Raw genomic sequence first — 15,893 nt, 5'->3', positions numbered from 1 at the left:
GCACTTGGTGGTTATCAATTGGGCCCCTAACACGCTACAATCACAAGGATGGCTAGCAAGTAGTGGTGTTTGTTTGGGGAATGTGAGGAGAAAAATGGAAGAGATTCAGCGTTCAACAGTAAACATAAACAACATGGCTAGGACAATCATACACTGCTTAGGAAATTCCACAAACAATTCATTCGAGGAGTTAGGTTTTTGAAATATGCACGTCTGACTTTCCTGCTCCCTCCATTCTTGTGGGGAAAGTGCCACTTGATGCAATACTCTGCAATTGGAGTCTGAACGAATCGGTATACTTAGCATGTTGCCTCAAGATCTCTTTGTGGGGTTGTTGATGTGGACTCTTAGTAGCGTTGTTGATGTGGACTCTTAGAGTCTTGTTGGGGGTCCTGCTGACCATCCTAGATCCCATGTCAACATCTTCTATATGGCACATATCTTGGTTGTGAGCTTCACTTCTTCCTTCCAGATTCCACAAAGCTATTTTATTTGTCTTGTTTTACTTTCTATTTTTTATCCTAAAATTGTAAACACAATATTAGTGTAACTTTATTTATTGTTTTGTTTTACATTCATCATTTATAAAAAAATGAAAATTAGTGTAGCTTTTATTTGTTTACAACAATGGTAAAATTATGAAATAATTAAAATCGACACTTTTGCGTCCAACGCCCAGGATCGAAGGCAGCAACTATTGTTCAACACGATGATTCTCTAATTAATCCTGGCGGCTCCTTTTAAGCACTACATCGTGTCACTGTTGCAAATTGACATGTGAAAGTAAGCGGACTATGTCTAATATGTGAAGACCGGCAGTGGTTATCAGCTCACTGATTGCAAACTACCTAGCAGGCATATTCCCCTCATGCCAAAGCTAAGAAAGTGAGTTGGATGAGACCTCCCCTGGACCATGTCAGAGTTTATGTTGATGCATCGTTTGATGCTGATACACTAAAAGGTACCGCAGTAGCTGTAATCCAGGACAACAAAGGACAGTTTATTTCTGCTAGAAACACCAAGCTCGAGCATGTCTATGATGCGGGTGAATGCTCTAAGAGAAGGGCTGAATTTAGCTCAAACTGTCGGATGCCACAGGATTGTCATCGGTTCAGATGGTCTAAAAGTAGTAGAGACAATGATAAATGGAGCTGTTAGCCACCGAGCTGCAGCCGTGGTGTTTGACGATTGCTTCTGCATCGCATGTGAGTTCATGAAAATATCATTTGAGCATGCCCCAAGGGAGGCAATGGTAGTGGCTCGTGAATTAGCTAGATCCTTTCGCAAAAAAACAAAAAAAAAAGATTTAGCTAGATCAGTTATGAAATCTCCTCCATCTATTTGGCTGGATGATCCTCCTGGCTTTATTGTACAAATCCTGTTAAATGATGTAACTCGTGTGTATAATAAATAAAGAGTGATCAAGTTGTCAAAAATACGCTGCAGAATCTATGAGAGCAACTCCAGCAAACTCCTAAAAATAATTCTTTTCCATACACACTAATATATAAAGCACCAAAGCTTTGCAATTACAATTTTTTTTGGATAGTCTCCACCTGAATAGATTACTTCTTTGTTCAGGAATTTTAAATCTGTAAAACTAAAGAAAAAAGAGAGAGTGGTGTCATGTAAAATATTTGCTAGTGCTAGGCTTACATTTGGAAGGTGATCATCGTCTCTGAAGACATTAACCATGTGAGCATCCCAAATTTTTCATAGGATGATTGGTAGAATACAGTCCCACACACCACCGGAGACGTGCGAGGGCACGCTCGCTGACTAGATGTCCCTGAAGGAGGAGGCAAAGGAAGAGTGTTGAGCGTCACAACAGTGGTGACGATGATGTTCTTGCGGTGAAGTTTTCTGCCTGGTGTTGAGCCTGTCAAAGTGTAGAAAACCTCCGAAAACATGAACATTGTTGCCATGGAGCTGACAACGTGTAGTAACGGAGCTTTGTTCAACGTCGACCGGGCGTCAGACGACGAGTGAGTCTGCAACAGAACATAGAGAGAAGCGAGCTTGTTGCACACAGATGCAGTTAATCTGTAACATGGGTTTATTTCAGTCACATTCTGCAATAACAAGACCGTTTGGGTTCAGGTGGTGAGTGTAAATGACATGAAAAACAATGGGTAGGGCTTAGGGAGAAGCCATCGACCAAGCCAAAAAAAAAAGGTGGATTTCCTATTCGTAACATTGCATTGGGTAACTTGAGAAGGCATTTACATGTGTTTGGCAGCAATGGAGCCGAAGTAGGATTTATGTTGGTTTTAGGTAGAATTGCCAAGTAACCAGTTTCTCAGGTAGAGTTTTCTGAATGTAAATATTTGTACCAGATTTATTTTATTGGAAGATAATCTCTTAGCTAAGAGCCGATAGAAAAAAATTTCCTCTCTCTTCTAACCCAGCTATTATATTCCTAGCTGGCACCATTGAATGTGCGCTGCAAGAAACACTGCCGTCTGCCTCCATTCTTCAGATTACACAGGCACTGATGCTGATCTACAAAAGCTCGAACCACAGCGTGGGGCTCACCCCTTTGCCTAACTCGCATTTCACAGTTCAGTTCAGTTTCTCTACACTGAGTATAGACAGAGGAGGACCTGTTACTGCGAGAATGTGTAGACCCATGTTTTCTCCTTACTTCGTCCATTCTGAAAAAAGCAGAGCTTTCTAAGCCTACACTATGGCATGCAATCTACACAGATGATCCCTCAAAATAAATCCAACCATCGCCGGCACATGACAATAGCCAGGCCAAAAAATGAACACGAAAATCATCGTCCTGCAGGCCCTTCTCCCAATCATGAGATCCTAACACCCCACTTTACTCGAATCATTCGATGAGGAGCTTTACAGAAGGTGGGAGTTTAGGGCCGATGGTCTCCCTCGCAACGTTCCGCGCGTGATCCCTCGCCATCTCGTTACCAACGTTCTTCCTGACCCATTTACCCATTGTTTTGCAAACATGGTGATGTAGAGTGATCTTGAGAAGCAGCAAATCAGTGGCCGCACGCACCAGGCATTCCAAAAGCTCAATCAGCGGGGCTTGCGCAGCAAAACCTTCTACAAAAATTACACGGAGCTTCTTAAGAGAAAACCCATGGGCCAACTAACTTGGTCGTTGTCCACATAATGGTGTTGTCCGCTGCATGCCTGCATGAAGTTCAAATATTCAAAGTTCATTCTTAGTGTTCGAACTGTGACTTGATAAGAAATATAAATCCCCCAATGTAATCATCCTGGCAGTCACTAGAATAAGCTATAAGGACCACCAAAGTATAGGAAACAAGTTTGGCATGTGAATTCTTGCGAGGTACAAGCCTAAGTGAAAAGGCCTCTTAAAATTTGACGATTTACATGACTTTTACTTAACACAGATGCTTGATGTCAGTAAAGGTAAACCATTTCTATGATAAATTGAGGTGACAAGTGGTATCTCATAATTTTTATGTTAGATGACTTGATTTCAGGATATGGAAACGAAACATAGGACATTTATCTGATGACATAATAAAAAATTGTCCTAAAACTAACAAACTTATGTTAACAACAAAATAAAGATCACTAATGATAAATTCTAGTAGTCGATGTGTTATCCCAAGCATGTTGTATGATGTAGTTTCATCTATCGTGATCTTGTAAAGCAAGCCAGAGTACTACAAAGAGGGCTTACGAAAATAATTCACTAGGGTGTGGAATTTTTAAAAAAAATCTACAAAGAAAAAGAAAATTGGAGAGCAATTAGGACGTACTTCTAGATGCAGTCTTCTAAGACAAGGAGTTGCTTCAAGGAGATAAGCTACTGCAAGAACATTATTCCAAGATGGCAAAATAAACAAGTTGATCAACTTTAATACAGAGAATTTCTTCGCGTACATAATGAAACCGTGCTCCTGCAAAAAAAACATATAAGAATTGATTACTACAGCAGTTACAAGCTGCTGACCCAGTAATTTACAGTAGCATAAACAAAATTTTGAACCATCTTTACCTCACATGGTGAAAGAAATGTCAAGGTGACGCTCTTGATCCTTTTCATGCCGTTTAAATGCTCCGAAAGAGAACAATTTTTGTTCCGGAACTTTGTTACTATTGTCCTCATATTGGGTGTACTCGCATATTTGATGTGCACCTCATGTCCATCATAGCCAAAGAAGGCTAGGCTGGTGGAATTAATCTCAATACTCACCAACTTGTTGCAATTATATATATCCAATTGTGTGAGTGTTTCAACGGAAATCCTTATATTAACCAAGTCATGGCACCTTCCCAATCTCAAATAGCGGAGAACAGGGCAGCAAGAGAAAATGTTTTGGATATCAGAATCAACTATTGTGACACACATTAGATCAAGGCTTTTGAGAGAGAAAACGGTACTGGAATGCATCGATGGTCGGAGTATGCAGTTCGTCAGGGATAGCTTCCACAAAGTGGATCCTTGTCCATCGCCGAAACAATGCAAAGGGAAGTAATAACGACTTGTAGTCACAGAATGCCCAGAACAAGGTGTTCCATTTTTACACAAGTGAAGTCTCACAAGTTTTGCATCTGACTTTGACGCAAACTGGACCCATTTGTCAAGGTGTTGAGCATGGGCGGAGTTCAGATCAAAATGAACCTCAAAAGCTTTAACCCCGGTTCCGGCATGGCGCAGCAGCCGGTCATTTACTCTATCAATGAATTTGTCTGATCTCAAACTCCTAGAATCTGGATCATTGCACTCAATGGTAGTGGCGCGACCTGAATTTTCCCCGGAGAAAATATTGTTCTCCCGGAATAGAAGAATAGAGCTCTTTTCCCTCGGTCGACTAGAAACAGAACTATTAAATGTGGAATCTTGGATCGCAAGCGCTGAGAACATGTTTTCCAATATATCATCGGGTGATGGGTTAGTTGAATCTCCAACGGATCCTTGGCATGATTTTCTCTTCCTATTCTCGCAACAATCTCCTGAAAGCAATATGAAGTAGATTTATCAGTTGAAACATCAAAGCGGTACACATCCAGTATAATAATGTGGATTTCCTGTACTAGGCATCATGAGGGGTATCAGCCTAAATATGCAAATGGGAGTAGCGCAACCTGAAGTTCCTTGAGAGAGGATGTTGTCAATCGTTAACGAGGAGAACATGTTTTCGAGATCTTCATCTGGTTGTCTGCTAGTTGATTCTCGAGCGTGGCCGCCTTGATGTAATCTCCTCTTCTTGTCCTCGCGAGAATCTCCTGAAAAAAAGAGAGTATACCGTACATTGTTCCAGTTCAGAACGAGATACCGTGCCCAACTGTTCAAAGACACAATCAACATTACTTCCTTTTCTTTTCTAATTCTTCTTCCATTTAATAAAGCTCTCTTTTCTCCGCCCAAAAAGAGAGAGAAGGCCTAATTAAGATGACGCAATCCTACAACTCATGGCCGAAAAACATAGTACTCCCAATATGACGACCAACATTACTTCCAACTCCCCCACTTTCGATTGATACTAATATATACTCAAGCATCGATAGCAGTTCAGAAGCACCCCGCCGACACCAAATTTCCTGCAGCAAAATCACTAATTCCAGACTCTAATCCCCCAGCGGACAGCCGTAATAACATGGAAAAATCGCGTTTGGGTTTCGCCACAATCAATCAATAGCAATTAATTAAGGCAGGGTAGCAATCGGGGGCATTGGTAATCGAGATCGACATGGAGAGAGAGACCTTCTTGCTCTTGGTAATTTGGCGGCGGCGGTAGCGCGCTGCTCATGCCGCCAGCGAGGTAGAGGTCGACAGGGGGAGCCGCAGCGCGATGGGAAGAAGGGCTGGAGATTACGGTACCGGCAGGAACAGCGGTGGGAGCAGGGAACCAGACGTCCGATCCATCCGATTTCCTACTTGCCTTCCGACGGCCGCGCACGAGTACAACTCTGTCTTTGGAATAACACGTGGTGAGCAAAACCAATTGTCGTTCGACAAGGATTCTCTAATCCTGGCTCCCCTTTTAAGCACACACAGTGTAGAAGCTCAAAAGCTCCAGCGGTCTGCCGCAAAATAAATGTTAGAAATTAAATTGGCTATTTGATTATGATTGTCCGTTTACGTTGAGAGGTAGCCTCAGCGGATCGAAGCATTTTGTCTGCCCGGGCCCATGTATGTTTGAATCAAACAAATACATAAAAAAGGGTAAATTCAAGAGATATTTAGGTCATTCAAATCATGGCATCAGTGCTAAAAATACGCCTAATTCAGTCCATAAAAAAGTTCACTAGGTAGAGTACGAAATGAGCATCCAAAAGGGGCACAAAAGGGCCATGAGTAGCAAAGGTAGAAGGAGGTTGTAACGTTCTCGACGTAGACACGGGCGATCAGGTGTCTCGTTGCTCGATTCTTCTCGAACCAAGCCTGTTGGTCCGCACCCATGATGCTCAAGTCGGCGAGCAGGATCCGGTTATCCTCTGCGCAAGACTTGGCCTCGGCGTCAAGCCTTTTGGCCTAGGCATCAAGCCTTTGGACCTCTATGGCTTATTTGGTGAGGTAGATGTAGATGCAGCGGAGGCCTCCTTCTCCGGGCACTTCTTCTCGTCCCTTTTGGCCATGGTGTCCTGAGACTCGGCCATCATCGACTTCAAGGTATCGCTCAAAGCAATGGCTGATGCCCCGCGGGCGAGACCGGCCTTGGTGGATTTGTGCCCCTTGGACGAGATGGAAACGCATTCCATCCAGGAGGCTCGTCTTCTCCATTGACGGGCACTGTGACCCAGGTTGTGCCATTCTTGACGCTGGACATGTAGGCAACATAGCCTAGCCTCCACTTGGCAGCCTCCTTCAACACATTCCAACACTGGACCACGTGGTAGCCTTTCTTATGTTTTTCCTTGAAATACTCCAAGGCTCGGGGCACCTACAAATGCAAAATGTTAGGATTGTTGGGTATGTAAGTACATTGATGGAAGGATGATGCCCATGCCCTTACCATCGCCACAACGCCTACGTCGCTTTCGGGGTGGCTAACGACATGGTCGATCGCCTCGCAAAACTTATTGGTCTCTTGTTTGATGTAGTTGCACCTTTTTTCTAGACTCTTCGTTGTGGGTGTTGTAAATCTCACGGAACTCGCGTAGCCGTATATCATGGAATTCTTGGGCCACCTTCAGCCAATATTTTTTGCTTTTTTGTTGGGCGCCGCATATAGAGTATTGGCTACATGTCAGTCAAGATTTGCAGAGCACGAGGTCCACCTTGTCGGTGAAGCCACCGGTATTATGGCTCTCCCCCTTCTTCTTGCCAACACCGGCATCACCCCCATCAGCTGCGACATCATCGGGCCCCAAGCTGTCCTCGCCCTCCTCGCTCATTGTTATCATCGCACACGGTTGTGGCTTGCTACGTTGCCTGGGTATACGCATCGAGCAATGGCTCCCAATCGATGTCAGTCCCATGGTATTGGGTTTGGTATGTGTCCCAAGGCCTTCGTGGAAAAAGCCACCTCCATAGATCAACGCCTGCATGGACTCTTCACCGTGATTGTCCTAGTAGGCCTATGGCTCACCGGGCATCAGATGAATACGGTGCTTTATAAACACACGTGAGCGAGATCGAGGGTGTGCACTAGGTCCTCCATCATCGGGGGAGGCTATGTCATTTCAGCATATAGGTTGTGGGCACCGACATGTCTCCAGCAGCACCGCTCGAGTCTTGCGAACGGGGCCTGGACCCGAGTCCCTGCCCGCGTGCGGTTCAGGTCTAGATCTAAGGCCATGAAGTCTGCCCCACTATGCAGTCCAGCCGGCGACGAGCCGGAGGTGGCGAAGTAGGACATCGCGTGGACCTGGATACCGGGGCAGGGTGTTGCGAGCGGAAAAATTGATGGCCATCGTTGCATAGGTTTGCCCTCCCAGTTGGGAACTAGCAGAGCTCACCAACGAGGCCTGGAGAGCATGGCCGGCTATCCCCTCTTGGTTGATGAGGAGCATGGCTCCGCCAAGATAGGCGCCAGCCTCACACGGGCGTTGGCTTTGGCCTACATATTCAAGGCCATCGAGGGGACCACCATTGCGGCGTCATCAGCGGTTGATGCACGCACAATGCATACATGAACTTTTTAGTTTATTATCACATACTCCATCATATTGGCGTGTTATCTATTGTTATATCCATTTTTATACTGATTTTTGGGAATTTACCAATGATTTTCTTTATTTTGGTTATAACTCTGCAGGATAGGAAAACCATGTTTTGTGTATTTTTAAGGTTCAGGGACCTTCGCGAACAAAAAAATGACCCGGTATTTTTTCTGGAGAAGTTTTTGTCGAGAGAAGCACCTGGAGCTCTTGGACCTCATGAGGAACCTCGTGTGGCCTAGAAAGGCCCAGGTGACGCGGTCAGAAGATGGGACCACGCCACCTTGTCCATCTGGAGCATCGAAACTCAGATGTCATTGATTCCACCGCCAATCTCTTCGTTTTGACCTAAAACCTTATATAAAAAGGGTCCCTGAGGCGTTCTCAATACGAAGCGAGGCGGAGATCGAAAACAAAAAACAGGGAGATAGAAGGCTACCGTCGAAAGGAGTTCGAAGGAGGGAAATGCTGCCGGAATCGCCTCCGGTTGGCTCCACCCCCTACGATGTGGTCATCATCAACATGTTCATCAACTCCTACAACAATATCCTCCATCTTCCTATTGTAATCTCTTGAAAAACATGATGTGTGATGCAATCTATCATTCTTCCATGATCTGTTATGTCTTTATGTCTAGTTTTGAGTGGTGAATTGTTTATGGAAAGTGCGAGATAGTTTGTTTATGGTTATATACAAGTTTGTTATCTTCTATGATTGTCTTATGTACTGATGTATGAGTGCACACATATGTTGGTGGATGCATAAGGTTACCACAGTTGCATATTGATAGGAGAAGGAATGGAGGATTTATAGAAACCAGATCCTAAGTCTTAAAGATGCATTCTATATTAATTAATGGTTAACCATCAGGGGCATAATCTAATGGACACCTTAGAACTTTATGCAGTGGTTGGAATTTTTGTCTTAATAACTTTTATGTTTGCGCATGATAATAGCCTTAGGTTTAATCACTTGTGGCGTAATTGTGAATGGATTTGGCTACACCTATTTATGGCTCCTCCCATAAAAAACTATGAACTTTATTTATTAACGCAAGATAGATGTGGCATCTTGATGGTATAAATTTATGAGCTTCACTAATTGTGACAACTAAATGAACGAAATAAACAATTTACTTAAACACTTGCTCCCTCTAGTTACATATTCTCTTTATTTTACTTGATTTTACCTTACTTGCACTAGTTTTACTTTCTGTATTTACTTTTCAACACTTTACCATTTTTAATTATAAGTTAAAATTACCTTACAGGCTTACACATTGTATTTAATTCTTTGCACGAAAGGTCGTATAAGTGGATTATAGGGATTTAGAGAATATATAATTTAACTTCAGCTCCTCGTGGGTTCGGCAACCTTTTGTAATTAGATTGTGCTACGATGATTCCTTGTACTTGAGGGTTATTAGCGGTTTGCTGGGCTTCCCTCATCCGTGCATTGGCGCGGCAGTCCCGTTGCCTTTTGGCATTGACGAGCTTCTCCTGCTTGGTGAGCACCTTCTTCGGCACCTTGAGTCTCGTATCACGGTCGGTGGAGGCGGCACGTTTTGAGCCCGCCATAGTTGCGGCCTCTTGGATGGCTAGGGCGGCCTTCGTCGGCTTTCATGGCGGAGACGGCAGCGAGAGCATCCATCGTTGGGTGGTAGGGTTTTTGCCGCCGTGTGAATATGATATTTGAGGTGGCGGGAGTGGAAGTGGCTTCTGTGCCACTTTCACACGGGCTATGTAGGAGGAAGAGGAGGACGCACGCGGACTCGTCACTCGTTCGCACAAACGCATTTCGATCCCTAATTTGGGCCTTGTTAGCATCTTGGTGGATAGCCGGATCATTTTGCGTCAGGCCGCTGGGCTGAAGGCAGACCCAATTTTGTCTGGACGGACGCAAACAGTCAATTTGTGTCCGTTTGCGTTGGGCCACTCCCTAAAAATATTTGTTTCCCATACACACCAATATATAAAACACCAAAGCTTTGCGATCCAAAAAAATTCACCTGAATAGATTACTTCAAAATTAGCACCAGATTACATATTACATGATACATGATGTGATCGCGCCGAGAGGCCGGATTAGCACATCAGGCTTTCTGTTCAGGAGTTACAAACCTGTAAAACCATAGCAAAAAGGGAGAGTGATGTTACATATAATATTTGCTAGGCTTACATTTGTTTTCTGTCATCGTCTTTGAAGAACTTAACGTCGCGAGCGTCCCAAATTTTCCGCAGGATGATTAGTAGAATACAGTTTCACGGGCTCGGCTCCTCTACACTACGGTACTGTTATTCTTGTATGCAGTTAAAACCTGCCATCTATTCCAGTCGAACGGCTCTCTCTTCTCCTTTTGATTTCTGCTAATAATTGAAAACGAAGTGCTAGAATAATGGAGGGCAGATCTCCTATGCATGTAGACTTTTAGCTAGGAGGTGATACAACTTTTTTATTGGAAGATCATCTCTTAGCTAGGAGAAATCCAAGCGCAGACCAGATGGCGAAAGGAGAGGGGGACTACTCGTCGGTGGCAATTCCAACCCTTCTCTATCTCTCTCTCTCCCCCGTGCTTCCCACTTTTCAGCTCCCCGACCCCGACCCCAAAGATAGGCAGCTCGGGGCGATCGCGCCGCCAGCCGCAGGCGTCCTCCTCTCCTGTCCCCCTCCCCCTTCCCACCAGGCAAAGCCCAGGCAGCGACTGCGGCGATTGTCGGTAGGATTCCGGCGGTGACGGCGTGTGGCCCAGCGGAGAGACGGTGACCGTGTTTCGATGGCGACGGTCCTGGCTCGGCTGCCTCGCGACGGAGGCGCTCCTGCGGGCATGACAGTTAGCTCTAGGCCGGCTCGGTCCCAGATGGGCTTGGGCGGGCCGGTGTTTCTGGCCGCAGCAGCAGGCATGCACGACTATGGGCTTGGCTGGTACCAAGGTGGTCCTAGCGGTAGCGGTCTAGGCTTCTGTAGCCGTGGTGGTCAGCACCCTTCTCCTACGTTGGTGTTCCTATCCTCTCGGCGGTGGTGGCTCAAGCCAGTGGCTTTCATCTGCGCCATCCATCTCCATTCCCGCTTCGGCAGTCTTCTTGCCACAGTGCTTGGCCAGGGCGAAAGCCTTGCTTGGCGGAGGCAGAAGCTGAGCACGGTGATGCATGCGGGCATCGTTTCCTTCTTGAAGAATGTGCCCCGCTAGAAACACTGCGTCTACCTCATTCTTCAGATTACTCAGGCATGGATGCTGATCTACAAAAGCTTGAACCACAGAGCGCGGTCGCATTTCAGTCCAGTTCAGTTTCTCCTCACTTCGTCCATTCTGAAACAAGCAGAGCTTTCTAAGCCTACAATATGGCATGCAATCTACACTGATGATCCCTCAAAATAAATCCACCCATCACCGGCACATGACACTAGCCAGGCCAACAAAATGAAATGAAAACGCCTGCAGGCCCTTCTCCCAATCATGAGATCCTAACACACCACTTTACTCGAATCATTCGATGATGAGCTTCACAGAGGGTGGGAGTTTAGGGCCGATGGTCTCCCTTGCAGCGTTCCGCGCGTGATCCCTCGCCGCCTCATCACCAACATCGTCCCTGGCCCATTTACCCATTGCTTTACAAAGATGGTGATGTGGGTCGATCTTGAGAAGCAGCAAACCAGGGGCTGCACGCACCAGGCACGCCAAAAGCTCAATCAGCGGGGCTTGCGCAGCGAAACCTCCTACAAAAATTCCGCGGAGCTTCTTAAGATAGAAATCCACGGGCAAACTAACTTGGCCATTCTCCACATAATGGTGTTGTCCGCTGCGTGCCTGCATGCAAGGAAGATCGAGCACATGATGTCCTATTGCAACTAATTCAGATGTGACATATTCAAAAAACAAAATCTCAATGTTCAAACTGTGACTTGACAAAAAAAACATTACAAATCATAATGGCAGTCACTAGCATAAGCTACAAGGTCCATCAAAGTTTAGGTACTCCCTCCGGTTCAAAATAATTGCTCAAAAATGGATGTATCTTGAAACGTTTTAATGTGTAGATACATCCATTTTAGGAAAAAAAATTGAACTGGAGGAAGTAGAAAATTTGGCACGTGAATCCTTAGTCACAAGCCTACATAAATAGCTCTCTTAAAGTTTGAGGAGTTACATGGCTTTTGATTTGACATAAATGCTAGACTAGGTTGTTGATACCATTGGTGGTCAATTATTCTACAGATATTTGAGATGAGATGCTTAGTGGTACTCCCTCCATTCATTAATTCTTGTTGCATATTTGGATGTATCTATTCACAAAATATGTCTAGATACATCCATATTTGCAACAACAATTATGGAACGGAGGGAGTACCATAAATTTATATATTTGAGAACTTCATTTCAACGTATGAAAACAGAAAATGGGTTATTTATCTGATGCACATAAAGAAAAAAAATCCAACAACTAAGAAACTTATGTTGAAAACACAAAACGAATCACTAACGAAAAATTCTACTCCCTCCGATCCGAATTAATTGGTTCCACTTTATCTAAATACGGACGTATCTAGTCAATGAATGCATCTAGGTACATTCGTATCTAGACAAAATGGAGTCACTTAATTTTGATCGGAGAGAGTAGTTTTTATGTGTTATTCCAAGCATGTCGTCTGAAGTACTTTCATCTATCGTAACCTTGTAAAGCAAGAGTATTACAAACAGAGGGCTTAAGACCATAATTCACTCAACTGTGTGGCACTCAAATTTCTCTACTCCCTCTGATTCATATTACTTTTGATGCTAATATAGATGTATCTAGACACATTTTAGATGCAGATACATCCATTTTAGCATCAAGTAATACGGCTCGGAGGAAGTACAACAAAAAATAAAATTGGAGAGCATTTAGGACGTACTTCTAGACGGAGTCTTCTAAGATAAGGAGTTGCTTCAAGGAGATAAGCTACTGCAAGAACATTATCCCAAGATGGCAGAATAAGCAAGTTGACAAACTTTAATAAAGCGAATTTCTTCGTGTATAGAATGAAACTGTGCTCCTGCAATAAGAAAATGAAACAGTTACAGTAATTGCTTACTACAACAGTTAAAGATGGCCGATCGAGCAATTTACAGAAACATAAACATAGATTTGAACCGTCATTACCTCACATGGTGAAAGAAATGTCAAGGTGACTTTCCTGATCATTTTTATGTCATTTAAATGCTCCGAAAGAGAACAATTTCGGTTCCAGAACTTTGTTACTATTGTCCTCATATTGGGAGTACTCGCATATTTGATGCGTACCTCGTGTCCAGCATACTCAAAGAATAGTAGACTGGTGGAATTGATCTCAATACTCACCAACTTCTTGCACTGATATATATCCAAATGTAACAGTGTTTCGATGGAAATCCTTATATTAACCAAATCATGGCACCTTCCCAGTCTCAAAGAGCGGAGAACATGGCAGCAAGAGAAAATGTTTTGGATATCAGAATCAGTTACTGTGACACACGTTAGATAAAGGCTTACGAGAGAGGAAAAGCTAATGGAATGCATCGATGGTCCGAGTATGCAGTTCGTCAGGGATAGCTTCCGCAAAGAGGATGCTTGTCCATCGCCGAAACAATGCAAAGGGAAGTTATAACGACTTTCAGTCACAGAATGCATAGAACAAGGTGTTGCATTTTTACACAAGTGAAGCTTCACACATTGTGCATCTGACTTCAATGCAAACTGGACCCATTTGTCAAGGTGGGAAGCATGGGTGGAGTTCAGATCAAAATGAACCTCAAAAACATGAACACCAGTTCCGTCATGGCGCAGCAACTGGTCATTTACTCTATCAATGAACTCGTCTGATCTCAAACTTCTAGAGTCTGCAGGATGGTTGCACTCAATGGAAGTGGTGCAACCTGAACTTTCCTCAGAAAAAGTATTGTAACCAAAAACAAGAACAGTGCTCTGTTCCCCCGTCCGTCTAGAAGCAGAACTAGCAAAGGTGGCATCTTGGATCGCAAGCGCTGAGAACAAGTTATCCAAAATATCATCCGGTGATCTGTTAATTAAATATCCAGCGGGTTCTTGGCATGATTTCCTCTTCCTATTCTTGCAAAAATCTCCTGAAAAAATATCAAAGCAATACACATCGTCATAATAGCAACTATGGGGTTCCTAAAAGAAGTATAATGTGAATTTCCCTGTACAAAGCATAAAGAGGGTATCAAGCCCAAAATATGCAAGTCTTGACCAGAGAACCATTGAAATTGTGGCAGCGCATCGATAGATCGTTTACTGTTCTTACTGAATCGTTTGATATTTAACTCCTACAAAAAAACAGATCACTGCATCGAGTGGAATTAGCGCAACCTGAAGTTCCTTGAGAGAGGATGCTGTCAATCGTTAACGACGAGAAGATGTATTCCAGATCTTCATCGGCGTGTCTGCTAGTTAAATCTCGAGTGTTTCCTTCATGTAATCTCCTCTTCTTGTCCTCGCGACATTCTCCTGGGAAAAAAAGAGTAGTGTACATTGTTCCAGTTCAGAACGGATAACTGCATCAAGTGGTAATTAGCGCAACCTGAAGCTCCTTGAGAGAGGATGTCGTCAGTCGTTAACGAAGAGAACATATTTTCCAGATCATCATCCGGTAATCTGCTGCTTAATTCTCCATGGTGACCTTGTTGTAACCTCATCTCCTTGTCCTCGTGACAATCTCCTGGAAAAGAGTACATTGTGCATTGTTCCAGTTCAGAATGGGATATCATGCCCAACTGTTCAACGACACAATCAACATTACTTCTTTCTCTTTTCTTAAAACAAAAAATGTGTGTCATTTTGTATTAGAATAAGAGCGACAAGATGGTGGAACCCTAAGACTCACGCCCAAAAAGCCTGAAAAGCATCGAACACAAAGGTACTCTATCTATCTAAAACAGAAGGAAGAGGAACTGACAACCAAAGATTATTTTCCAACTCCCCTGCTTTCAGTCGACATAGTACTGAAGCATTGGCAGCACTGCAGCAGTTCAGAAGCACCCTGCCGACATCAATCTTCCTCTAGCAAAATCACCAATTCCAGACCCCAATCCCCCCAGCGGACAGCATTAATAACATGGAAAAATCACGTTTGGGTGTCGCTTTAATCCGTCTATAACAACTAAGGTACAAGTAGCAATCGAGGGCATTAGTAATCGAGATCAAGATGGAGAGAGAGAGACCTCCTTGCCCTTCGTAATTTGGCGGCGGCGGCGGTGGCGACGGCGGTAAGGCGGTACTCATGCCGCCACCAGCGAGGTTAGCCGCAGCGCGAAGGGAAGAAGGGCCGGAGATTCTGACGGGAAACGGAAAGGCGGCGGCACATGAACACTGAGGTGGGAGGAGGAGTTTTAGGACTAGGATTCTGACGGGCGAGGCCTTGTGGAAAAATTCTCTTTTGAAACACACATGGTGTGGTCGACACGGATTCGGTGAAAAAATTCACAAAAATATTATTTAAAATTTTCGAAAAAAAAAATTCATTTACACATTATCTTGATACTTTACTCGTGCCAATTCTCAAGTGAAAATACAACTATACCTGACCTACAAGAAAAAAAAATTGTATTTTTTTGGACACCGCAGATCTAATCATTATAGTGTTATTTGCATATTTTGGTATTTTTATATAGGTCACATACAATCGTATTTTTTCTTCAGAATTGGCACGAGTAATATCAACATAATATATACATGTAAAAATATTATTTCAATTTTATGAAATTTTTAAATAGCATTTTTTTTCAAGTTTTGAACAAATCGGATGCTGCCTACACC

General features: G+C 43.8%; 2 protein-coding genes across 2 annotated transcripts; both read right to left on the bottom strand.

Moving 5' to 3' along the window:
- Positions 1–3,075: 3,075 nt before the first annotated feature.
- LOC124697606 lies at positions 3,076–5,784 on the bottom strand. The gene is made up of 5 exons (XM_047230172.1): positions 5,705–5,784; positions 5,086–5,226; positions 3,995–4,953; positions 3,756–3,896; positions 3,076–3,156 (listed from the first exon to the last, which is right to left on the bottom strand). Exons 1-5 carry the CDS (start codon positions 5,748–5,750, stop codon positions 3,076–3,078), a joined length of 1,368 nt encoding a protein of 455 aa, XP_047086128.1. The 5' UTR covers positions 5,751–5,784.
- Positions 5,785–11,373: 5,589 nt separating this feature from the next.
- On the bottom strand, positions 11,374–15,329 carry LOC124700742. Its single transcript, XM_047232821.1, has 6 exons — positions 15,299–15,329; positions 14,659–14,796; positions 14,448–14,585; positions 13,242–14,200; positions 12,994–13,134; positions 11,374–11,908 (listed from the first exon to the last, which is right to left on the bottom strand). The coding sequence occupies exons 2-6, from the start codon at positions 14,771–14,773 to the stop codon at positions 11,588–11,590; spliced, it is 1,674 nt and encodes a 557-aa protein (XP_047088777.1). The 5' UTR covers positions 14,774–14,796; positions 15,299–15,329; the 3' UTR covers positions 11,374–11,587.
- Positions 15,330–15,893: the final 564 nt, after the last annotated feature.

The sequence above is a fragment of the Lolium rigidum genome, chromosome 3 (genome assembly GCF_022539505.1).
Source record: "Lolium rigidum isolate FL_2022 chromosome 3, APGP_CSIRO_Lrig_0.1, whole genome shotgun sequence".
Classification (NCBI taxonomy): Eukaryota; Viridiplantae; Streptophyta; class Magnoliopsida; order Poales; family Poaceae; genus Lolium; species Lolium rigidum.
This window is presented reverse-complemented; position numbering and strand designations above follow the sequence as displayed.